Source organism: Saccopteryx leptura, chromosome 5 (assembly GCF_036850995.1).
Source record: "Saccopteryx leptura isolate mSacLep1 chromosome 5, mSacLep1_pri_phased_curated, whole genome shotgun sequence".
In the NCBI taxonomy this organism is placed as follows: domain Eukaryota; kingdom Metazoa; phylum Chordata; class Mammalia; order Chiroptera; family Emballonuridae; genus Saccopteryx; species Saccopteryx leptura.
Genome location: NC_089507.1, coordinates 147,958,170 through 147,984,320, shown reverse-complemented (window position 1 = coordinate 147,984,320; position 26,151 = coordinate 147,958,170). Strand labels below are relative to the sequence as shown.

Genomic DNA, 26,151 nt, shown 5'->3' with positions numbered 1-26,151 from the left:
CCGTTTCCAACTTCAGAAAATTACAAAAAAAAAAAAACTACAATCCACAATTCAGGATCCCAAAAAAATCAAGGATAAAATGGGGAGGCAGCGAGACGAGATGTTAGGTCTAAAGGTGGAGGATGGCCACTGTCCCCGTGGGAGTGTGTCCTGGGTCAGGACGCTGAGCTGGGGCCACACACAACCCCAGGGGGAGAAACAGTGTGTGGACAAGTTTTAGAAACACATTGTAACTCACCTGGTAGGTTATTATAGAGTCGTCCCTAAGAGTAAGTGTGCGGGATGGCACACCCCTCACCCTGACGTGATGGCGGTGGCCGGCAGGTTTGGTCTTGTTCAGAGCCCCTCGGGCGGCTCTCAGGCACAACCTCAGAGGACAGGGCCCGTCACAGGCACACCCATGTTCTGCTGCGTGGTGTGGACAGTGTCGTCTGTCTGACTTGCAGTTCTGAAAGATTTTTGCCTGCGTGTATGTGGTCACAGCAGTGTGGTCAGCGCAGCATGAGAGGGAAGACACACAAACAGTTATGTTACAATTAAACAGGATTGGGCTTAAGCCCTACAAGCTTCCAGTAGAGTTCTTTGGATTGTAGAAGCTATGTATATAGTTGGTATGGATTTGTGGATTTGTTGTGTAAATTAAATGGCAAATTTTGAAGATTTAAAGTTAAATTATTTATGAATATGCTCAATGTTTTACTTATCATAGCATTATACATCTATTAATTTAAAAATGTTCTTGTGTTGCATAAAGGGCGATTACTGAGAGCCAATCAGATTAGCTTCAATTGGGACAGACTCGCTAGCTGGATCAACCTCACCGAGCAGTGGCCGTACCGCACTTCCTGGCTCATACTGTATTTGGAGGAGACTGAAGGTATTCCAGATCAGATGACACTAAAAACCATCTATGAAAGGTACTTTGATCTTTTTGTATTTAACTTTATCTTAGATCGAGTTCACTTTTCAGAAAAATGTTAACACATATAAAGCCAAATGAATATAAAATGTTATATATAAAATGGACACTTCCAAATTCAACTAATGATTCTCACTAATTCTGCTATACATTTGGAGTTGTATTAACACATGTATATATCCCATCATATAAAGCATACATCATTACTTGGCTATATTCTTCCTTTTTCAGTGTAAACTGTGATAAAATGTTTAAATACTAGTCCTATTGGCTTTATGAATTTATATATATACTGCTCACAGAAATAAGGGGATATTTTATTGCTTCATATTCACTTTGAAATATCCCCTAATTTCTGTGAGCAGAGTAGGTGAAATGCAGAGCCTAAAACATTATTATTTGTTTTCATTTTATATTTTGTTCTCAGTGTCTTCAAAGAATATTAAGGGGGTTATATTTTCCAAAGCATTGGTGCTAGTATTTTCTCAGATTTATATCTGAAAGTTTTTAGGGACATGAAGACTGATTGGAAAACATTCTTTGCATTAGATAATAAAGGAATTTATTGTTCTTTTGTGTTCAGACATTTAAGACACTTCTAAAATTTCTACTTTTGATAAAGAAGTGAATAATATTTTTCTTGAAAGACATGCAGTGAAGTGTCAAGTATGTCAAGTTTTAATCGACAGTTACCAATTAATTGTCAAATTCAGAACTAAAATTATACTCCTTTTTGTTTCCCAGAGCACTTAATACTTTCAAAGTTTTCAATTGCTACTCTAAATAAGCTATCTCTTCGAAAAAATATAATAACAAGGAACTATACAAATAATTTTATAAAACTCAGTAAACTTGAAACTGCTGTTCTGAACTCATTTGAACCGAGGGTAGACAGTCCAATAGGTGGTAGTGGCGCGTCAAGGTTACAGGCCTCTAGTGAGTGGTGCTTAGTCGTGTCCGCCCTTTGACGTCTGAGAAATCTTATGAGGTCTACGGCCATACCACCCTGAACGCGCCCGATCTCGTCTGATCTCGGAAGCTAAGCAGGGTCGGGCCTGGTTAGTACTTGGATGGGAGAAATCTTATGAGATGGGTAGGTGATTGGTGTGTAGTAAAGTGCTGTTTTATTTCATGAATAAATGTTTGCATCATAACACAGGTACCGGGTAATTATGAATGTTTGCTAGATGAACACAGGTAATATTAAATGGTTGAAATACCCTTCTAAAAGTTTTGACTCAATAATAATTCACACCAATATAATGGGATTTACTTTTCACATGGTTATTTTTACATAAAGCCCTCATTAGTGTGGGCAGGTAGTCCTTTGACACCTCATTTTATCCCTGAGAAGTTGTTATTTCTGTGTAAATAAAAATAGATCTGAGAAAAGGGTAAGCCTTCATTTAGGAACTAGGAACTGGATTCTTAGATTTCATTCTGTTGGAATTGGTATTGTCCTAGAGTAATATATTTGGTTTCAAGAAATTTGGAAACGTGGGAGGAGGGCTGGTTGTCTCACAGGGTCCTGTCTAGGGTGGAGGGGCAGGCCACATGGCATTAGGGCTCCACCTGTTGGCAGGTGTACAGGTGTATCCCAGCCTCCCTCTTCCACACCAGCTTTGCTCCTCAGTGCCCCGCCCCGATGTACAGCTCGGGGAGGAGGTAGAGTGGCTCCTTGTGATCCGCAAGGGAGGCATGGCTCAGGAAGGTTGAGGCGCGTCCTGGAGTCAGACCCATGCACCCTGGCCACCGCACTCCGTTTGCCCCACAGTCTGTGGGGGAGACTGTCAGCAGGCACTGTTTCTATTCACATGTGAGGAAACTGGAGAGCCTGTCACTTGCTAAGAGTCTCCCAGCCAGTAGGTGGGAAAAATGGGGCCCAACAGGGGACACGTGGTTGTAGGCCCATGCACTGGGGGCGCTGCCCTCATAGCATGCATGTCACTGACATTTCCTGAAGCCGTGTGCTGCTGAAGTATTAATACTTAAACGCCTGAACCTTTATGATGAAGTATTTGAGGTTTTCGCATTTTTGTTTCCTCCAGTTTTCCCTAGAATGTTGTAAGATAGTCATATTTTATTTAGTATTTAATATCAATTGTCTTATATTTCAGTAACAACTAACTTATTCAAGACATTGCTGTCATATTTTTCTATAATTTTTTGCCTTCATAAAGACAACAGTTTTTCCTATTTAAAATAAACTTAACCACCTTGTTCAATTTTCCTTTTTCTCATCTGCCTGTGTCTATCTTAATCTGTCTGTTTATTTCTATCAGTCTGTGTTTTATAGCAGAGTGAGTATTTGTCAGCCTCTGGCTTTGGTATATGATAGAACTCAAATCAGTCTCTTTACTTCCCTTTACCTGACGAGAATGCTTAGACAGAAGTGTACTGTGTCTCAGGATTACGGAAACATTGGTCAGTTGTCACATGTGAGGGCTGTGTGCTTGCAGTCCCAGGCACCGGGTCCTGCACGTTCCGTAAAGAGGGTGTCAGTGGTGACAGCCTGGGTCCTTGGGAGATAAAAGCAGGAGAGATGTAAAAATGAACAAAATATTTCTAAAGTTCTCTAAAAAAATTAATATTTTAGTTCAATCCAACACAAAGTTATTAAGTGCCTACTGTTCGGGGGCCCTGCAGCTAGATGCTAGAGATAAAATGGTGAACAAGCTCATATATATTTATTTTCTGGTCCAACAATAGCACTCATGGAAATTTACTCAAAACTTACCCCTCCAGGACCCCTTGAGTAGAAGTCAGTGCTTGTATGGGTTGTTTACTGTGATGTTGCACTTAATATAAACAGCTCCAGTGCACACTTATAGGAACATTGGTTGAATAATTATGGCACATCTGCCATAATCAAGTATTTATAACCGTAGAAAAGACTGAGGAAAAACTATGATTTGAGATGGAGAAATTTCCAGGATACATTAAGTGAAAAATGCCAAGTGCAGAAGAATATATAACATGCTATAGAAAGAAGGTGGAATCATAGTATCCATATGTAAATGTCTGTTTATGTAAAAGCATGTAAGAAACCCACAGGGAGGTGAACCACAGAGTAATGAAAATATTTACTTATAGAGGGTGCCTCGGTAGAGGAGATGTCTCTGAATGTACTTTTTTAGTGTGACTTTCAAATCATACTCACAATATAAACTTAGGGTAGGAAAAGGCAAGCCCTGATATTGACTACAAACAAATAAATGATCCTACGTATACATGAAAATGATAACATAACTATACAGAGAAAATGTATAATAAATTCAAGCATTTTTGAACTCAGTACTCTGACTATATTCTTTTTTTTTTTTTTTTTTTTTTTTTGTATTTTTCTGAAGCTGGAAATGGGGAGAGACAGTCAGACAGACTCCCGCATGCGCCCGACCGGGATCCACCCGGCACGCCCACCAGGGGCGACGCTCTGCCCACCAGGGGGTGATGCTCTGCCCCTCCGGGGCGTCGCTCTGCCGCGACCAGAGCCACTCTAGTGCCTGGGGCAGAGGCCAAGGAGCCATCCCCAGCGCCCGGGCCATCCTTGCTCCAATGGAGCCTTGGCTGTGGGAGGGGAAGAGAGAGACAGAGAGGAAGGAGGGGAGGTGGAGAAGCAAATGGGTGCTTCTCCTATGTGCCCTGTCCGGGAATCGAACCCGGGCCCCCCTGCACGCCAGGCCGATGCTCTACCGCTGAGCCAACCGGCCAGGGCCCTTACTATATTTTTAGTAGAATATATTCTGAAGGTATGATTAGAATCTGCAACTCTTGGGTTAATTACTCAGGTGAAATCACGTATCTATATATAGTGCACACTGTCTAATTTCTTTACAGGAAGTTTATCTTTTTCCTACATGTTGTTAAACTATGTACAAAATGTAGAGGTTGCTTGTATGAAACAGTTTTATCATTGGACAGTACTTTGAATTAAAAATTAATAGTTTTAGAGTTTTCTTTAATTTTTTGCTGGGATGGTGGCCAGAAGACAATAGATACAAAGAGGATGAGAACTAATTTTATCTTGCTTTAGAAATTAGCATTTGAATCTAACCTGTCTTCCTGAAATCTCACCTCTTTTTAAAGAGGCCAAAATAAATAGGTGTTAGAGACCTAATGGCTTCCCTTACCATTTTGTGTATCTGTTCTGGTTAGTTTTCTTCACTTACTGTTTATTTAGTGTGTTTTTGCTGTGGGTCATGGTTTATGTTGTTGTCCATTACGCTTTTATGTGTTGCAGGGGCTGGCAGAGGAGATGGGATGCGCAGGGCCGCGGGAGGGCAGATATAAACAGCGTTTTGTGCTCTAGAGGAGCTATGTTACATATCTTTTTCTAAAAGATAAAGGGTAAATTACACACAACGTAGCTTTTGTTCTTTTATTTTTATTTTTGAAAGAGACAGAGAGAGGGACAGACAGACAGGAAGGGAGACAGACGAGAAGCATCAATTCTTCATTGATTATGTTCTCATATGTTCCTTGACCAGGGTGAGGGGGCCTACAGCAGAGTGAGTGACCCCTTGTTCAACCCAGCAACCTTTGGGCTCAAGCTGGTGAGCTTGTGCTCAAGCCAGCAACCTCGGGGTTTCCAACCTGGGTCCTCTGTGTCCCAGTCTGACGCTCTATCTCAGGGATCAGGAACCTTTCTGGCTGAGAGAGCCATGAACGCCACATATTTTAAAATGTAATTCCGTGAGAGCCATACAATATGTTTAACACTAAATACAAGTAAATGCGTGCATTTTATGTAAGACCAACACTTTTAAAGTACAATAAGTCTCTGAATTCTTTTTAATAAGTTATGCTGTTGCTAACCAATGATGAATAAACTACTTCTTACCATTAATGCGACTTCTGGTGCTGCATGGTTTTGCTGATGGCTTTGTAGTCTGGTTGATACGTGGTGAGGTTAAGCTTCATGCAGGCGTTGAGACTTCCATCTGTTAAACATGATCGTAGGTTGGTTTTAATGTTCTTTAGATGTGAGAAAGACTGCTCACATGCATACATAGAGCCAAACATTGTCAGTACAGCAATACTGACATGCTGCAGTATGTGGTATGTGATAGGAAGTACATTCCAAGTTTTGACAATCAGCTGGTCCACGGGTTGAAGTTTTTTCATTTCTCCCCACTTGTGCTTGCTCACCAACTCTACTTGCTGTCGTGCAAGTCTTTCCAAATCTTCATTCAGTGACTTGAACTTATTCACCCACATGTCTGAGGCCTTCAGGTCAGCAGCTTGTAGCTCAAAATCTCTGACAGAGACACTCGGGATATAACTCAGGTCGGCGCTGTCCACTGCACACTCATGTGGATGAGTGATGAACTTAAAAAGACGAGTGCACTCATGAAATTCTTCAAAGCGCACTTTGCATGACTGCAGGAGATTAGATGTGAAGCCCGCTAGCTGCTGGAGATCAAGATGTTGAGCAGGGTCACTTGCTGTGCATGGATCTTTAAAATCTCCCAGTTTTTCAAAGTGCAGTAAACAACCTGTTTCAATATTGGCAATGAAGAGTTCCAGCTTGTTTTCAAATGTAAACACTGCTCCTTGAAGGGATAAGACTGTATTTCCAATGCCTTGCATTTTCATATTGAGCTGGTTCAAATGTTCAGTCATGTCCATGAGATAGTAAAACTTCAGGAGCCACTCAGTATTAGCTAACTTAGGATGCTCGACAGTTTTCGTTTCAAGAAAAGTCTAGATTTCACTCAGACAAGCCACGAAATGGCTGAGCACCTTCCCTCTTGGCAACCAGTGCACACTGTTGTGCAGAAGCGGACCAGGATAATAATTATTCCCAACTTCATCCAGCAGTGTTTTAAACTGGTGATCACTTAAAGCTCGGGCAACAATAAAGTTGACCACCTAATGACCAGCGACATCACCTCACCAAGCTGCTCGCCACACATCTGAGCACAAAGCACCTCCTGATGTAGGATGCAGTGAAAACTTAGGATGGGTCTCTTTTCATGTTCACGAAGAAGCGCTACGAATCCTCTGTTTTTCCCCACCATGCACGGAGCACCATCAGCACACACCGAAATAAGTTTATCCATCAGTAGATTTTTTTCTTTATCGAACTCAGTGAAAGACTTGAATAAATGCTCCCCTCTTGTTGTCTCTTTCATAGGCAAAACAGCAAGACTTTCCTCACGTAGTGTGTCACTGACAGCATACCTTGCAATCATGCTGAACTGGGATAAATGGCTTACGTCTGTTGACTCATCCAAAGCAAGAGAAAAGAATGGTGCTGCATTTATGTCCTTCACTTGTGTTGCCTCAATTTGATTTGCCATTATGATGGTACGATCATGAACAGTTTTTGCCAACAGAGGCATGTCTGTTATTCGTTTGATTATTTTGTTTTTATCTAAAAAGTCAAAAAATCACCAAAAAGTTCATTGGCAACATCAAGCATGAATGTTTTGGCATACTCCCCATCTGTAAATGGCTTTCCATTTCACACAATTGCTAAAGCACCAGCAAAGCTAGCCAAATTTGTGTCACCTTGTTGGGTCCAAACACAGAGTTGCTGCTGACTAGCTTGCACTCTGCACAGTAGCTCTTGGCATGCTTTCTTCCTACTGTCCCCGCTGGATATTTTGATGCAAATGTATATGGCGTGTGTCGAAGTGCCACTTTATATTTGATCATGTCATCAATGCAATTTTATCATTGCATATTAGACACACTGCAGAACCTGCTCTCTCCACAAAGGTGAATTTTTCTGTTCATTCCTGTTGAAAAGTACTATACTCCTCATCTTTTTTTCTTTTAGCCATCTTCTTTGTCAATTGGGTTTCTGCAATTAGCTAGCTGACTACTTGATTAAAAGGAGGGAAGTTTACTTCCTGACCTCACAACGGCCCTTGTATATTACTCATTATCCAATAAAAATTTGGTGTTGTCCCAGAGGACAGCTATGATTGACTCCAGCCACCGCAACCATGAACATGAGCAGTAGGAAATGAATGGATTGTAATACATGAGAATGTTTTATATTTTTAACATTATTATTATTTTTATTAAAGATTTGTCTGCAAGCCAGATGCAGCCATCAAAAGAGCCACATCTGGCTCACAAGCCATAGGTTCCCAACCTCTGCTTTATCTACTGCACCACCAGCTGGTCAAGCGTATCTTTTGGTTGTAAGCACTTGATTGTGGAGGAACTTATGTTCTGACTGAAGGTAAAGCATCTGAGTACTGGGAGAAGGGGCGGTGTGGATGGGTTAGCCAGGTAGCCAGCTTTACTGGTGTCTGGCTAAAACATCTTCCCAGTGACAGAAAACGTTTCAGGCCAAACTGCTGCTTTTTGCGGGTAGAAAAGTCCTGACCTCTTAGCTTTCACCTTAATTTACAGCATTGGAACCTTAAGCTAGATGACTTTCTAATGTTCCAGGAAATTTTCCAACAATTAGCTTTTTAATTAATTAAAATATGTCTTAGGGACAAAATGAGAATATATCACCTATAGTTTAAAGATCATCATACTTTTTACTTTTTCTACTCTGTTTATGAAATAGAACACTTGTCAAACAAATGCTTTTTTAGGAGTGTATTTTTTTAAATCATGTAATTAAAATAGCTTAGAGTGAATTTTTGTAGGGGAAATATTTTGTTCAAGTAAATATAGAGCCTGACCAGGTGGTGGCGCAGTGGATAGAGCATCGGACTGGAATGCAGAGGACCCAGGTTCAAGACCCTGAGGTCGCCAGCTTGAGCGCGGGCTCATCTGGTTTGAGCAAAGCTCATTAGGTTAGATCCAAAGTCACTCGGTCTGCTGAAGGCCCATAGTCAAGGCACATATGAGAAATCAATCAATGAACAACTAAGGTGTCGCAATGAAAAACTGATGATTGATGCTTCTCATCTCTCTCCATTCCTGTCTGTCCCTATCTATCCCTCTCTCTGACTCTCTCTCTGTCTCTGAAAAAAAAAAAGTGAATATAGAATAATATATATTGGAAGTATAATGAGATGATGAGACTTGACTTTGTCATTTAACTAACCTGTCATTTTGGACATCGGCCATGGTGGGCATGTCATTTATGAGTGGGTTAGACTCAGGCTGATTGTTGAGGTGCCTTTTTTTTTTTTTGCATTTTTCTGAGGTGCCCTTTTTTTTTTTTTTAAGAAATAGGTATGTCATATGCCTACAAATACTTACAAAGAATGTTTTGTAAGTCCTTTAAGGAAGAGAAAAAGACAATATAGTAAGGATCTTTGAGAATTCAGGAAGAAGTTGACTCAAAATAATTAAATTTAGGATGATTTGAATGACAAACTATGAGAGGACAATTTGATTAGCATATTGAAAAATCATATTAAAATATGTTGGAAAAATACTGATGAGTTTTATCATTTAAATAAAAAGTTTTATTTATAGCAGTATACAGTTGATACTTATTTATCTTGTTAAAGAGATTTGATTTGGTAAAAACATCCAGAAATTACTATTTTTAATGCTAGTAGTAAATTTTTTAAAATCCATGAAAAGTCTCATTTATTTTTAGAGCAATTTGATGACACATCTGCTTGCTTTTTCAGCTAAAAAAGAAAATGTTGGTTCTTGGTGTTTGGTAAAATTACTTTGTTAAATTATTTTCAAAATTGTTCAACTTTGAATGAATGACATTTGGTACTAACACGGGAAAGCAATTTCAGCTAATTAAGTAGATCCCTCTCTAAACCATTCGAACATTAAGATGACATACTCTTCACTCAAGATTATTTTAATTGGTACAATTATTGTAATTTTCTTGCAATTATGTGTTGAGCTAAAAGCTTTTGTCTAGATCATTTGAGGGTATTTTTGTTGTTAATATACATGTAGTTAGAAGAAAGGGAGTAAAACACAAAGTGTAGATAAGATTTTCTGTCTACCTCTTACTATAGCCTTCTAGGCAACCACTGAGATACTTTAGTTGTAAAACTTTATTTCTCGTATTTTTCAGGAAGCATTTTAAGTAATGATAGAAGTTTTGAAAAGATCAATTTTAAGAGTTTTCATGAAAATACTGTTAAAATGTTTTGCTTTGACCCCGCTCAAGACGTCTTTCCCTGGGATGACTGGTCACAGTTCTGTGACAGGGACAGTGCAGCCTTTACTTGGATGCTACATTTTGATTTTTAAAAACAGCTGAGTAGATTTTGAGAGAGGCTGAGAATAGGGCCATCTTTCATTTCACCGAAATAGCTACTTGCTGAGTAGACATTATAGATACCTAATTCATAACATTTATATTAACTTCAGTATCTTTAAGTTATTCAAGTCATGGTATTTCTGGACTTAATACATTTTTCCAATAAAACATCGTATCATGATATTTCTTTGTGATACTCAGAGTTTTCATAAATGAGCTTAATTTTATCACTTCACGTATCTCATGCCTCTCCTAGCTTTCGCTAACCACCTTCCCACTTCCTTTATGTTCTGGGGGATTACTAGTCGGCCCCCAGCCCCAATAATGTGCCTGGATTATGCACGAGTTTGTGTCCTTGCATGTGGATTTAAATGATGAATTTGAATAGCATGAAAAATTGGACATTAGATTTGTGAAGAAGAACCTCCTTTGTGTAGTACAAAGTATCCTTCATTCTGATGCTTTTTCTCTTGATTCGGGTTTTGAGATGATGTGTTCCAAACACTGTATCATGCATGCTGTTTTGTGTCTTTTATATGTAGTTTATAATCTTAATGTGATGTGACTTCCCTGTGGTGTTCCATGTTGTCATCATGCAACATTTATTGAATTGCTCTCTTGTGTATAATTATTGGCTCAATTTTTATTTCCAGAACACACTTGCCCTTAATGTATATGTAATGTAAATACTTTATTCAGGGGTTCACTGTTTTATCAGTATCTTTATTTTTTATGAAGATGGCCTGATTGTTGCAAAATCATGAGCTAATTCTCCATATAGGAGAGGAAACTAAGTGGGTTTGTGCAAAAAAGAAGATATAATCTAAAATAGAAATCACATTTTATCTGGGTAGACATACATAACATTGGTATATTTGTTAGATTTAGTGTGAAGATTAAGCCTTCAAACCATGAGCAAAGACACCTGTAATCAGATGTAATGTCGACAAGTAAAAACATGCGTTTCTGGTTGTGCGTCATTTCTTTTTACTTACTGTCTTGGTGGAAATTAATTGGAAAATCCCAGTTCCTAAGGATAAATACAGGTGAAGGGCAGCATTTTTTAGTTTAATTTGGAGTATCTACAAATCATGTATACTTTGTTTTTTTTGGAGGAAAAACATGGAACATGTTAAATGTGACATAGTTTACTGTTTTATTGAGTTTATCTGTTTATATATCTTGCTACTTTGTTTTATCATTACTACAGACTTGTAGCAACACCCAGAAGTGTGAGAGAAATTAATGGGGGGAAGCTTAAAATTCATTCATTTATTCAGAACGTAGTTACTGAGCAACTGTTGTGGTTATGGGCCAGGCACCCTTGCAGGAGCTTGGGCGTATCAGTGAGCAGAACAGATGCAGGTCCCTGCCCTTTGGTGCTGAGCTTGCTTTAGCTAGCCGGTGATAGATAGTAATCAGTACCTGTAATGCATCCCTATACAGCATGTCAGAAGGTGACAGGTGCTCTGGAGAAGGAAAGGTCGGACAGAGATGGGGACACGGGACGAGGAGTGCAGGCTCTGTGTTACCCGAGAGGCTGCGGAGGGTCCTCCTTGAGGCGGCAGTGCTGAGCAGGGACTGGGAGGGGACAGATACTCCGCTGAACAGGTACTGGGGGAGCATTTTCTAGGCAGAAGGAGCAGTCTGCACAAGGCTCCCGAGGCCAGAGTGCATGAGATATTGGAGGAACAGCATCAGTAGGGACATGGCGTGGCTTGCGGGGACTCAGTGAGGGGCCGGGGCAGGAGGTGAGGTCATGGAGGTCAGGAGTGCAGGTTATGGACACCTTTGGAGGACCATGGTCAAGACTTTGGCTTTTACCCTGAGTAAAATGGGTCTTGGAAAAATTGCATCTATGCTCTGTGGGCTCTAACCTGTTACTGGATCACATCGATGAAACTCGGCCTGAGTTAGGGAACCCTACTGACCGGACCCGAGGAGCATATTTTGAGAACCCTGTGCTGGGACGGAATAGGAATGAATCTGGTGGAAACATTAGGGTAAGCGAAAGTTGTGCAGAAAGTAGGTGGCAATCCCACAGTAAAGATTAAGTGTGGTAGACAATGGCCCGGCGTGCGGAAGTCCCGGCTTTGATCCCTGGTCAGGGCACGTGAGAAGTAACCATCTTCTTCTCTCCCCCCCTCTCCCCCTTCTCTCTCTGCCAGTGGCTCAGTTAGTTGGAGCATCAACCCCGGGGCGCTGAAGATAGCTCGGTTGATTCAAGCATTGGCCCCAGACAGGGGTTGCTGAGCGGACCCTGGTTGGGGTGCTTGTGGGAGTCTATCTACCTCTTCTCACTTAAAAAAATGAAAAAGAAGTAAAGAGAGAGTGGCACATAGTGGTGATGCTCCGTGCATATGGGAAAGCTAAAATGGATGTCACCCGTTGTCCCGTCGCAGGGCACTGAGAGAAAACTAGTCACTCTGCACAGCTTCAAGAATTTCTCACTCATTTCCCTGCATCTCTCCTTTTGTATGAATTTCTTGTTTCTTAAGATCACGTCATTTTCTAATAAAATGATGGATTTAAATGCCTACTTTTGGGATCATTTTTTAAATTGCCTTCTTTTTCTTGGGCTTGCCAATGCATGGCCTGTCCCCCGCCCCCTTATTTAAGCCCCTGGCTGAGAGGGAGTGAGAGGTGGTTTCCGTAGCTCTAGGACTGCTAGGTGTAGAGAGCAACAAATGAGCTGTCTGCAGTGACCCTGAGTAGATTTATGAGTGTATAAGATGGAAATGGTGGCATCGCATATCAAATTGGGCTCTAAGGATAAACAGTTGGTCCTGTATATAAAGATACAGGATTCAGGTTTATCTGGAGTTCCAGTCTCAGCATGGCCCCAGCCTCTTCAGGCCTTCTCTGTCGATATGAGCTTTCTGCCCCTGCACTTGGATCTGCCCCCCCCCCCGTCTCCTGGTGCCTCAGGAAGCCTTTGTACCCGGCACATTCTCTTCTCCAAGACAGTATTGGATGTGTTCATTACACACAGGTTTGTTCCTTCATAGCACTCACCATAGTTGCCCTGTTATAAATATGTGCATTGCTATTTCTTTAGTATTTGTTTTCCTGAACCAGACTCTTACCTTCATGAACTGTAACTTCATTGACCTTGCTGAATTCCTTGCTTCTAGTCATTCTTGGCCTACAGTATTCAGTAGTGGCTATTTCTGAAAGAACAAAGAAATATGATGATATTTGAATGGAGGACTGCATGGATTGAGGGAGGCTGATAAATGAGAAGCCACATTTTATTTTGAAAAGAATACTGTTTGTATAGACACTTGTTCTTTGGTTCCTATTGTGGGTAAACTGTCTCCTTTGTTATTCTACCAGTACACCTAGGTCGGGAACCTGTGTCAGGCATAGTATACGAGGACACACTATGTCAGGCACAGAGTCATTTTTTCGTACACGAGGATTGAATGGAGATAACATTTCAGCTGGCCCCTAATAGTTTCTGCCTTGTGTCCAGTGATACTAAATTCAGTGTTTTATGGGCATTTCCCAGTAGTTTCCAGCTCAGCTACATTTTGAAGGTTTCTTGCATTTATCTTCCTTTATGAATGCCATTGTTTGGAGTGGCTTCATATCAGCACACTTTTAGACAGGTCCTCTCACTTCAGTTTCTACTTATAGGTTGTCAGTGTTGTTTAAAAAGGCTGTGTTTTAGCTGGACTCTGCTTTTATGTTAAACATTTTGATTATCTTTATTAAACAAATATTTTTGAAGTTTATTATGTGCTGGATACATGCTAATCAGAGTGCTAGCTAATGTCACTGGAGTTCTCAGTACATGCTGTACGCTGGACCCCACTGTGCCTAGGTTATCTCACGCCTCTTGGAAGTAGAGAGCGGGAGTGGGCCCAGGGCACACAGCCGGACTCTGCGCGCCTCCCCGGGCCTGTCTCTGGGGCAGGAAACAGTCTGCAGGCACACAGCTAGCAGACTACAAATGCAGACAAGCTCCCTTTATTTTCATTTCCAGATAGAATTTGTTCATTTTCAAGTGACTATTTGGAATCACTATATTATGTATCGGTGGGAATGTTACAGCAGAGAGAAAATTTTCCCAGAGAATTGAATTTATCTTTTTTAATTAAAAAGAAAATGCAAAGCTCTTACAAACATATGAGAACCCCAGATAAATGCCCAGCTGCTTCTGTGCTAAACGTCACAGCTGAGGCCTCACGCTTTCTGTTACACAACCAGACACAACCAGAGCTAAGTGACTGTAATTCTTTCTAGGTAGCTTTTCAATAGCTTTTCTTTTGCTTTTAATAGGATAAAATTGATTTTAAAAATATATTCTCATTTAAACTTGTCATGATGCCATTTTAATATTTTATGCTAATGTAGAACAAAGGAAGAATTTTATATGTTCCAAAGTTGTGAGTTTCTAATTTCAGCTTGAGAAACTTGAGAGTATAAACTGAGGCTATTTGAAAACATATAGCAAAACCAATTTCTCTAATGCATATATCTTAATATGTAAAAATATCATTGCACTTGCTGATTTACAGTTTATTTTCTAATACAGTGAGAGTATTGTGCATGTTAACATTTAAAAAAAATAAATCTGATTATTGAAGGATTTGAATTTACCAAAACAAATACACCTTTAGATATATCAGGTAGAGATGGATTTTTTTTTCTGAATAAATTTTTTCAACAGTGATCTCAGAATTTCAAGTCAAAATATTTTTAGATTCTTTACAATATGAGAATAAATAAAAGTAGTGTACAACAAAAAAGCCAGCTAATTGAACCGCTAAGGTGAGGTGCTGATGTCAGGTGTCACCGTGAGCAGTTCTGCTAGCAATACCCAAGAAACCCACAAGATGGGGGTGTTTCACTAGAAACATTATGAGCTCAGTCAGCCAGGAAATAAGACCTAATGCATTTTGCTTTCCCCTTTTTGTAGCAGGAAAACAAAGAAAACACTGAGTTTAAAGAACATTTTAAACTCTAAAGTTCAAATTCCACTTTTATTTTTTAAATGGCTTCACAGGACATTCCTAAGCACCAAGAATCAAGATTGTTGGCAAATGAATAGTAATCTGGTCTGATGACATAGTTTTTATTCAGTTTAACAGTACCCTTTTCTCCTAAAATTCTTTTAAGTTAATTTTTGGGGAAATGGTGATATGAAAAAAGAGTTTTTAAAATTCATCTTATGAATTTGCATTTACCTTTAAAAATATTAAATCTTAATTTAATACTGTAGAATTACTGTTTGCCATCTGACTTGCCAGTAGTGTCCAAGCACCTGTGTGGGTAGTCATTGCTGTAGCTCAGTGCTGTTCGGGTTTCTCTCCCTGCTGGGAACCGTTTCCAAATGACCTCTTCTGCAGAAAACTAATACATAAAGCAGAATGAATATAAGTTAACTCAAATGATAACATTTCCTAATAAACTCAGTTACAAAAGGGAGCTGTTTTGAAGATTATCAAAATTGAAGTGTGCATTGGCACACTTCATTTGGCAGCCCTGCATTGGTTTAAATGTCTCTTGATTTCTCTGCTTAGGTTTGGTGATATAATATCAAGAAAATTCTGAATCATATCTAGATGCAAATGTTCCCAGTTTTTAAACTTACTTTGCAGTGATAGGATGTTTTTAATTACTCTGATCCAGGAACTTGAAAGATTAAGTGGGGATTTTGCGTCACAGGTGAATCACCAATATAATCTTAGAGATGCTGCCAATTCTTATGACTAGTTGAAGTATTGGGTCTGTTTCTTGACTTGGTCAGGTCACCGGGGTCACTAATTATCGCGTGGTTCTCTAAGTGGTCATTACACTCAGTGCTCTGGCATATAGGGTAGGGTGGTGGACTTGCTTGCGTAATTTTGTGAACAGGAAAGTGTTGATCTGGATTAAGAGAAAAACAAGAAAATTTACATACGCACATGAAGGTGGAGGAGAAACTTTATTTCTAAATCTGCCAAAAACTGATGCGAACAACCAGGTGACCTGGAAACACAGGCCTTATTATCTGGTTGGTCTTCCATGTCTTAAAATTTAGTTTGTAACAAATTCTGTTTTATTATATATATATATTTGTAATTTTTAAATTACAGTTGACATTCAGTATTATATTAGTTTAAGGTGCACAGCATAGACATTTGTATAATTTACAGAATGATCCTCTCCAGTAAGTCTGGTAGCCACCTGACACCATCCGTAGTTACTATTATGTTGTTGACTCTGTTCCCTCTGCTGTACTTCATGTTCCTGGGACTGTCTTGTAACAGGTTAGTTCTGCCAGGGATTTCTGTGGCAACTTGAACAGATACTTCAAAGTTTGCATTATTTAACCCTAACGAGCCCATCTTTAAACACATTAAGTCAACACATTAAATACTTGAAATCAGAAACAAAACCGAAGGTTTGGAGCGATTATATACTCAGAGCGCACAGTGCTTTGTTCTCTGTGTCGCCACATGAAATGTAACTTCTGTGGGCTTGGAGCACAGGGCTCAGCGAGACACCTGGTGCCGGGTGTCCCACTGCCTGGGAGTCAGCCCTGGCAGCCCGTGCAGAAGCCCGTTTTCTCTTCTGACAAGCCCTTTGCCCTCTGAGTGCCCCTCTGCACCCCCCACAGCATCGGCCTCCAGAGCTTCATTACTTTTGTACCTTCACCTACAGCAAGGAGAGTGTCTGCTTTTCTGACCCCCCGGGCTTGTGCCTGTCCAACATAACGTGAAAGGAGTCGTTGTCTAGGGCCTTTTGTGAGAATCTTGGGAGTGATTGGAACACATGGGATGCAGCAAAGGCAGTGCTCAAAGGGAAGTTTATGACTGTAAACACCTCCATTAAACAGAAAGAAATAAGTTAATAGCCTGACCTTACACTTTTGAGGAACTAGAAAAAGAAGAGAAAATTAAATTAAAAAAAATTCAGAGCTAGTGGAAAGACATTCTTTGCGGAGAAGCAACTTTTGGTTTTGTTGATTCTCACTATTCTTTTTTTTTTTTTTACAAGGCTCTCAGACCCTGACCATGTAGGCACCCTGATTTTGACTGTCCAGACTCTAAAAACTTTTAGAAATTAATGGTATTTAAGCCACCCAGTCTGTGGTATTTTGTTGTAGCAGCCTGAGCTAACTAGGACACCCACTTTCACACTGCTTTTTCAGTATTATACTGGATTTCTAAGCTGGCACAATTAGGCAAGAAGCAGAAATAGAAGTATCCATATTGGGAAGGACAAAGTAAAACTATCTCTAATAGCAAATTACATGATCCTGTGTATAGGAAATCCCAAAGAATCCACAAGAGAAAGTTTAACCAACAACGTTTAATATTTGTACACTGTAAGCTACAACAGTCGATAAGTTAAAGATGTAAGCGGAGAGATGGCCTCTAGTCATGGGTAGGACGGCTAAGTATTAAGATATCACTATTACCCAAAGTGATCTACAGAGTCAGTACAATCCCTACCAAAATTCCATTAGCCTTCTTTTTTTGACAGACACAGAAACCTGATCTTCAGATTTATATAAATAGTTAATCAAAAAGGAGGATTAGCCTGACCTGTGGTGGCGCAGTGGATAAAGCGTCAACCTGGAAATGCTGAAGTCGCCGGTTCTAAACCCTGGGCTTGCCTGGTCAAGGCACATATGGGAGTTGATGCTTCTAGCTCCTCCCTCTGTCTCTCTCTCCTCTCTCTCTCTCTCTCTGTCTCTTGCCCCCTCTCTCTCTCCTCTCTAAAAATGAATAAATAAATAAAAACATTTAAAAAAAAAAGGAGGATTAAATTGGAGAAATGTCCACTTTAATACTTATTACAAAGCAGTAGTAATCAAAGCGCTGTGGCACTGGCATAAGGAGGTAGACCAATGGGTGGACTTGAGAGTCCAGAGTAAACCCATGTGGCTGTGGCCACCTGAGCTTTGACGGGTGCCGCGTCCATGCAGTGGGGGGAAGAACAGTCTCTTTAGCAGATGCTACTGGGACAGCTAGACTTCTCTGTGCACAAGAATGAAGTTGGACCCCTATTTCACAGCATGTACAAGAATTAACTAAATGGGTCATCCTACACGTTTTTTTCTCTATCAGAAAGGATAATTGATGTAAAAATTATCATAAAAGGACAGAGTTCATCAGAAACAATATTTTTCTTGTGTAGTTTATTTCCTCTACAAATATTAATTAGGCAAAAGTCATAAGGTCGTAGTCTGCACTTGGCACTGGAGATGCAACGGTGAAAAAAACTACACTTGTTCCCAACTTTAGTGGAATTAATGGAATTTACACTGGTAAAGTAATTCCCCTAGAGCAGGGGTCCCCAAACTACGGCCTATGGGCCGCATGCGGCCCCCTGAGGCCATTTATCCGGCCCCCGCCGCACTTCCAGAAGGGGCACCTCTTTCATTGGTGGTCAGTGAGAGGAGCATAGTTCCCATTGAAATACTGGTCAGTTTGTTGATTTAAATTTACTTGTTCTTTATTTTAAATATTGTATTTGTTCCCGTTTTGTTTTTTTACTTTAAAATAAGATATGTGCAGTGTGCATAGGGATTTGTTCATAGTTTTTTTTTATAGTCCGGACCTCCAACAGTCTGGGGGACAGTGAACTGGCCCCCTGTGTAAAAAGTTTGGGGACCCCTGCCCTAGAGAATATAACATTGCGGTTGTTATGTGTGCTATGCCAGACAGCGTGTGCCGTGAGGGTTTGTGGAGGAGGAGGACACCTGGCTGCAGGAGGACGTCCCTGCAGGGGTGGAGCTGAGTGACAAGGGGTAGTAGTCCATGCCACTTGGGCTTGGACAGCGGGGAGCACAGTTAGCTTCTGTCTGGAGTTTCCTTTGTCTTTCCACAGATAGTAAGTAGTGGGGTTGACAAGGATGTCACTTTATCTTCTGTATTCACAAAATCCCCAGAGGGCTCTGTGCATAACGGGCATTCACTGACAGAGTATGTGAGCTTCCACCACCAGTTAAGATGGTTTCAGGGTAATAGCATTCTAAGGGGACCATTAAGAGTCTTTTCTGTTTAAAAATTTAAAGAAATGTATGTTAACTTTTAACCTCTTATGATTAAATAATGACATTATTAGGCAGCTACTTTTAGATGAAGCATGATCAATAATGCCATCTCCATAAATTATGCACTTAGAACCTGTTTATATTTTGATTTAAAATAGCATTTTTCCCATGTAACTTAAAACCTCATTTTGAATGGAAGTAATATGAATGGCGTATGTAATTTCTGCCAAGGACTCAATATGCACTTTCTGTAAACCACTGTCATTCATAATCAATGCTTTAATTTATGCTGATGTTGGTATTACCAGCACTGCTGGGTCAGGAGCATGAGAAGGGATCGCTTTTAAACCTACCAGGAGCCCGTTGACACCTGAGTTTTCACACAGCTTTACACGGCTTTCTGTGGCCAGGGCACTGCCCATAGCTCCATGTCATGTGATTCATAATCCTGGAAATTTACTCTTAATTGAAAATTGAAGTTACTTAAATTATTTAAATACTAAAAAAACCTTTGGAAAAATATTTGAAAAAAAATAAAAGCATGTATGATTTTGGTGGCCCACTGGCAAAAGATGATCATTTACATCAGTACCTCTTTCAGGAGAAGAGTTGAATGTGGTGGAGCTCAGAAAGTTAGAATGGAGGCTTCAGTCTGGGACGCAGCCGCAGATGGCCAGCTCAAGAATAGCAGCATTGTTCACCGTTGAGAGTCCTGTTCACATCCAAGCTTAGGCAGGGCTGGCATCGACACTCAGCTAATGTGTTTCATGTGACTTGTCAGCTGTGTGCTTCTATCTGAATCTTTCTAGCCTCTCTCTCTTCTTAGTCTCTTCTACTGAACTCCTGAAATAGACGAATTCCCTTCTTAACTGTGGAAGCTCTGACTTTTGGCCACTTCTGCAAATGAGCCTGTGTTGCAACCATCTTGCAAGTCTTCCATTTCAGTTTAGATATGTTTAATAATCAGTTTGCATGCTATTTTATTAAGAAGAAATCTCATCTCAGAGGGCTTTTCTACTTCATGCATGTGTGCCTGAGTCCGTAAAAAGGGACCGTAAAAGCAGTAGAGCATTGGCAGGCATGTGGAGGTCCCTGGTTTGATTCCTGGCAAGCGCACATAGAAGAAGCACCCATCTGTTTCTTCACCGTTCCCCCTCTCCTTCCTCTCTGTCTCTCTCTTCCCTGCCCGCAGCCAAGGCAAAGTTGGCTCGGGCGCTAAGGATGGCTCCATGGCCTCCGCCTCAGGTGCTAGAATGGCTCTGGCCCCAACGGAGCAATGGCCCAGATGGGCAGAGCTTTGCCCCCTGGTGGACATGCCGGGTGGATCCTGGTCGGGCGCATGTGGGAGTCTGTCTGAAAGCCTCCCCACTTCTCACTTCAAAAAAATACAAAAAAAAAAGGACTTTTTGAGATTTATTAAGACAAAATTGCTCTCCTTAGTTTCTCATTAGTACCCCACGTCTTTCCTCGTTTGCTAATGTTGTCCTGGATTTTTCCTTGTAGCTGTTAATATTTGGATACTGGCCAAATATTGGGTGTTGGCGGTAAAGTGCTAGTCCCAAGGAAATAATGTGACTGTGACTAATATTAGAGAAAGACCCCATTTCACCTCTTGGAGTGCTTGACAAATCTTACTGCTCCTCTGAGACTGTATTCAGTAAAACCTAACAGTTCATATTCTTGACGGATTGGGAGTTGAGTATTTTGAATATACCTCCACATGTACAGGGATTTTTAAACAGCTGTATGAAGTATAGCCGACATTCAATTAACTGCCATATTAAAATTGGACAATTCCACAAGTTTTGATCTGTTTACCTGCAAAACCATCATCACCATTATCAGGAGAGGGGATGTGTCTGTGCTGACAGAAGTTCCCTTCTCCTCCAAAGTCCTGTCCAGTCTCCTTTTGCTCTGCACCCTGACTTCACAGGACCCCTTCTTTGCTTTCTGTGGTTGTGGGTTGGTTCACGTGTTCTGGTTTTATCAATGAAGACACATAGCAGTGCACTCCTTACTGGGGGCATCCTCTCTGTCATTTATTATGAAACTGATTCAGATCAATGCGCACATGAGTAAGGTTGTCCCCCCTTTTCTGCTGAGTGGTATTCTATTATAAGGATATACCACACGGTATTTATCTCTTCATCTGTTGTAGACATTTGGGTTATTTCTGGTTTTCTCATCTACCCACTTGTCTGCTAAGCTGTCTTTCATAGTTTCTGTCTCTTTGTCTATGATGCATTTTTGTTTACTGCCTCAGCTTGGCACATAACCTTGCATGTGGGAGGTTGAACCATATGGAGTTGTCAATATTTGACCATTTTGACCTATAAAAATGGCAGTTTTATATAATTTGACAAAAAAAGTATTTACTAAGTATTTTTAATGAATATTACCTTTTATGTTTAAGAGTTTTACATATTAAATTCAACTATGTAAAAAATTCTGTGTAATAATATTTGAACACTAAGTGACATACTATATTAGTAGTTATTAGGTCTGTTTGGTAAATTATATATTTTCCTCTCTTTTTCTGTATTTCTCTGCCTCATAGATATGCTTATGTAATAAGCATGTATTACTTTTACAATAGAAAATAGAAATCCTTTTTATAAAAGGAAAAACCTGTACTAACTTTTTTCTAGTTTGTGTCATTTATTTAAAAATTATTATTTTCTTTGCAAAGGGAAGCCCCACGGACTGTGGTAATAAACATGGTTCTGGAGCTGGTCAGATTCTCCTGCCCAGTCCCGTGACCTGTGGCAGTTGTCTAGCTGTCTGAGCCCCTCGGCCCTACGTGGGGGGTGGCTCCCTTCTGCACTGAGAGCTCCTCGTTCCGGGCAGAGTCTGCCGTGTGCCTTGCCTTCCTGTTTTCCAGCCCCAGTCCCGCCTTTGCTTAAAGGCAACATAAGTCTGACCTCACTTGTTCCTTGAGTGATTTTGTAACTATACCACTTATTTTGTGTTTTTTCTTAAAAAATTTTTTAATGACAGCAAAATATGTAAAGTAGCATTTATTTTTATAAATAACAGTTTAAAGTTGTATACAGAATTTGCCTTTCTAATTGTGATATTAATGACCTTTTTCATTTGCTTTTTTGTCTGAAGAATATCAAAGAATATTCCAACAACTAAAGATGTGGAGCCGCTGCTCGAAATCGATGGAGATATAAGAAATTTTGAAGTGTTTTTATCTTCAAGGACCCCAGTTCTTGTGGCTCGAGATGTAAAAACATTTTTACCGTGCACTGTAAACCTGGACCCCAAACTGCGGGAAATTATTGCAGGTGGGTATTAGTAGGAAATCTAATATTTTTTCTCTAGTTCTCAAAACTTTTAAACTTAGCTATATAAGTTTCTCCAGCTCCATGAAAAATGAAGGAATAGTGAATCAAGCACCACCTGGCAGGGTGACAGGGCACCTCACGGCAGGGTGACAGGGCACCACCTGGCAAGGTGACAGAGCATCTTACAGCAGGGTTACCCAGCACCGCACAACTGGGTTACCGGGCACCGCACGGCAGGGTTAGCAGGCACTACACTCAAGGGTTAATGATGAGGTTCTTGACATCCTTTTGGGAATGTTAAGAAAATGTTACTTGTTAAACTCACTTTATTATGTTTCCCAAATCACACATCTGAATTCTTGCTTTGGAATTAGATTCCCTTTAACATGTCTCCACTGTAAGGTATCAGCCCATTGTAATTTTTCTGTCACCAGTCTTCTGTTCTTCATAGGGATCTTTACCCAGAGAGGTAAGGAGATCTTTATATCACTTTCTAAATTTTAACTTCAGTTTGTGGGCTGGAACTTGCGGGCAGTGTGGGGGATACTGAAGTCATTCTGAGGCACGACCGTGTCTGTTTGCACACCCTCCCCCCCCACTGAAGCCCACTGTCCTGTGTGGTGCTGGCACTGTGACCGCCTTTGGGTATGTGGGGATCCTGATGAGAGGGCCTGGAACGCCGGCCCCTTGTCAGCTGCCTAGCAGGCTGACGTTGGGCTGTTCAGAGGGGATGAATCACATGCGTGCCAGCACACTGGCTCAGCTACGTGCTCATCAGCACTAGACACGTGTGAGTTACTGGTAGTTGCTAACGCTATGAAGTGTAAGACTTGTTGGAGTAGCACAGATATTCTTGAAAAGCGAGAGGAAAATGTACAGTTCTGGGAACAAGAGAAGAACCGGATGTTGGTGGCCTTTGGAAAGGTGGAAGAAGTTTTCACACAGAGTAGTCGGACCCTCCCACTGGACGATGAGCGGGCAGGAGCCCCGTCTCCTTCCTTAATCCAGCTGCAGTCCCGGCAGGAAGGTCACTCCTGTTTCTGTCTGGGGACTGAAGGAGGAGGTGGTGATTGGGCTCATCACTAACGTCCTGTTTTCTTCCACCCTCTGGGGGAATCATTTCATCTCCAGACGTTCGTGCAGCCAGGGACCAGATCAGTATCGGAGGGCTGGCCTACCCCCCACTCCCTCTGCACGAGGCGCCCCCACGCCCGCCATCGGGGTACAGCCAGGCCCCATCTGTCTGCTCCTCCTCCGCCTCCTTCAACGGGCCGTTCGCAGGCAGCGTGGTGTCCCCACAGCCGCACAGCAGCTACTACAGCGGCCTGACGGGGCCCCAGCACCCGTTCTACAACCGGGTAAGGGCGGGGTGCATCCGGGGCAGCGCAGTGCCCTGCTTATGGGCTCTGTTAATGTTTCCAAACTGTGATCTAGCTTTAACATAAGGAAAAAGTAAAGTTTGAATTTAATATGTATGGATTGTAAAGATAAAAGAATTTTGAATTCTAGTGGGTTCTAGAGTCAGACGAGTGTGACAGCGCTGCTTCTGCACATTATTGCCATGAGACAGCCCTGCAGAGCTGGTAGCGGCTGCTTTAGAGGAGCTGTGTGACTAGCTTTTGATTTTTAAAAGTTTTGTTAATTTTGTATAATAATTTGTATTGGCACTTAAAACAGAAACAAACAAATTTCTGCAGTTGAAATTTACATAAACCTATATTTAGTATGGATTATAGTTTTTAAATGTAAGATAATAATGGAAAATACTGCCTGTAGGACTCAGGTGTTGTTGCCGAATACTAGCCCATTTCTGGAGTCTTATTTTGTTATCTTCAGTCATGTGTCATTGTGGACTTAGGATCAGTATGATAGTTTTCTACTTGACAAGATGATAGCATAGCTAATTATCATGGTGTCTGGACCCTGGCAAGTTTAGTGGGCCCAGGCTACCCTCACAGTAACGATTTTAACACTAGTATTTCCATAGGAAAATGGAGCGTGGACCCTAGTATTAGACTTTCTGGAACTAACTCTGTTCCAGTGCAATTTCTTATGTTTGTTGCCTCTCTCTTTAGTCTAATTCGAGAAAACAGAGGGGCTAGTATTCTAGAAGCCAAGTGCATGCCTACATCAAGTTCCCGTCACCTAGGAAGAAGGAAGAAAGAGAAGTGTAGAACAAATGTGGCAAAGAAGGACTTCCGGAATTTAAATTGTATTTTTGGTTTCTGAAAAGTATTGGCCATATGAGGAACTCCCTAGGTCCTGTTCCCAGAGGCCCTGGGGATGTCAGGCCTTCCTTCTCCCCGGTCAGAGAGCCCGAGAGCAGTAGCACCTCCTACTGTAGTCTGTCCCCGGGTGCTGAGATGGCGAGGGGGGCAGCGTGAGGGGCAGGTGTTGTTTACCAGCCTTAAATTTGGCTGTAATTTTATTTAAGGTGGCTCCATTGCTCATGAGATGACAGTTGAACCTTTGAGACCATGAAGTTTGTTTTCTAAAATGATCAGACATCTAGGCTGAGACCTTGTGTTCACTAATTTTACATGAATAACAGTCATGTGATATTCTAATAACATTTTGTTATTTTTAGAACATTTGACATTTTCTCATGTTTTGGGCCTAGTTATTTTTTGATCTAGTTATTTGAGGTTTTAGTCTGAAAGTACAAGCAGAATAGTTTTCCTAAAACGGCAGGAGCAGAAGAGGTGTGGGTTCAGTGTGATGAAGCTTGGGGAATTTTAATCTTTGTGTTTAGCCCATATGATCTGCCAGCTCCTCTTAACAGGAAGCTTGTTAAAAATTAATGCTATAGTTACAAATCTCACCCTCACTATGCCTTCCCCATTTTGAAATATGCTTGCTTATTTAGGAGATAGGGTAACTCTAGGCACTCAGGGTAACAAATACTCCTGGAGTCCATGCCAGGTGGGGTATTTTCATATAACAGAGATTTTTAAAATTTTATTTAAGGCTGATCTTTTTTTGGTAAACAATAGTTTTCTATTAAAATTTCATTCTGCTTTTTTTAAAAAAAGATTGTTAGTTAATTTTTATAAATCACTTAGAACCTGACCCATGGTAATAATTCATAAAATTGTTAAATATAAAGAAAAACTCTTGTGTCAAATTATAATGAGTAAAACTCTGGTTGCTTTATTTAAAAAAAATGCTCTTAGTAAATCAACAATGTAAACGTTTAAATGATACATCAGGTTTGGGTTTGCTATCTTACAGAACACAAGTAAGGCTTTTCTCTTTTGTTTTGTCATTTGCATTAAAATCTGGAGTTGTATTAATTGGTTAGTTTCATTTGATAAATCTCATTACACTTTGATTTCTGTAATTGTTTATCTCGTTCTTCTGTTACGTGTTTTTCCATAGCCATTCTTTGCCCCATACCTTTACACGCCAAGGTGTTACCCTGGCGGTTCCCAACATCTCATCTCACGCCCATCAGTAAAACCGAATTTGCCCAGAGATCAAAGCAATGGCCTAGTAAGTATAAAAAAGGGTAACTAAAGTATTAACCTAATAAGAAACATCTTAGAACATTAGAGTTTGGTTATATCCTTATTTGTGATAAAACAGTACAACTTATTTTATAAATAGTTTTAAGAAACATAAGCTATTATTAACATAAAATGTATTTTGTTTTCTTTCTGTTAAATTTCTATGGAAGGAAATGACTAGCAGCCATCGCTAATAGATGTTAGGTTGTTTACAGCCAGTGTTTCTGGCTCCTAATGTAGTGCTTGCTACCAGACTTCTAACACTAAGCCTTTGCATCTGCTCAGCTCTAATA

At 40.6% G+C, this 26,151-nt stretch overlaps 1 protein-coding gene across 6 annotated transcripts in view; it reads left to right on the top strand.

The window, feature by feature from the left end:
* Nucleotides 1-26,151, top strand: part of KIDINS220 (kinase D interacting substrate 220) — a 95,850-nt gene that overhangs the window by 47,413 nt on the left and 22,286 nt on the right. For 4 of the 6 annotated variants that reach the window (XM_066385907.1, XM_066385905.1, XM_066385906.1 and 1 more), the window contains exons 22-25: nucleotides 755-917; nucleotides 22,174-22,352; nucleotides 23,484-23,710; nucleotides 25,731-25,844. In XM_066385907.1, coding sequence (XP_066242004.1) covers nucleotides 755-917; nucleotides 22,174-22,352; nucleotides 23,484-23,710; nucleotides 25,731-25,844 — 683 coding nt within the window. The remainder of the gene's footprint in view (nucleotides 1-754; nucleotides 918-22,173; nucleotides 22,353-23,483; nucleotides 23,711-25,730; nucleotides 25,845-26,151) is intronic. The other 2 variants (XM_066385909.1, XM_066385908.1) reach the window with 1 other exon arrangement.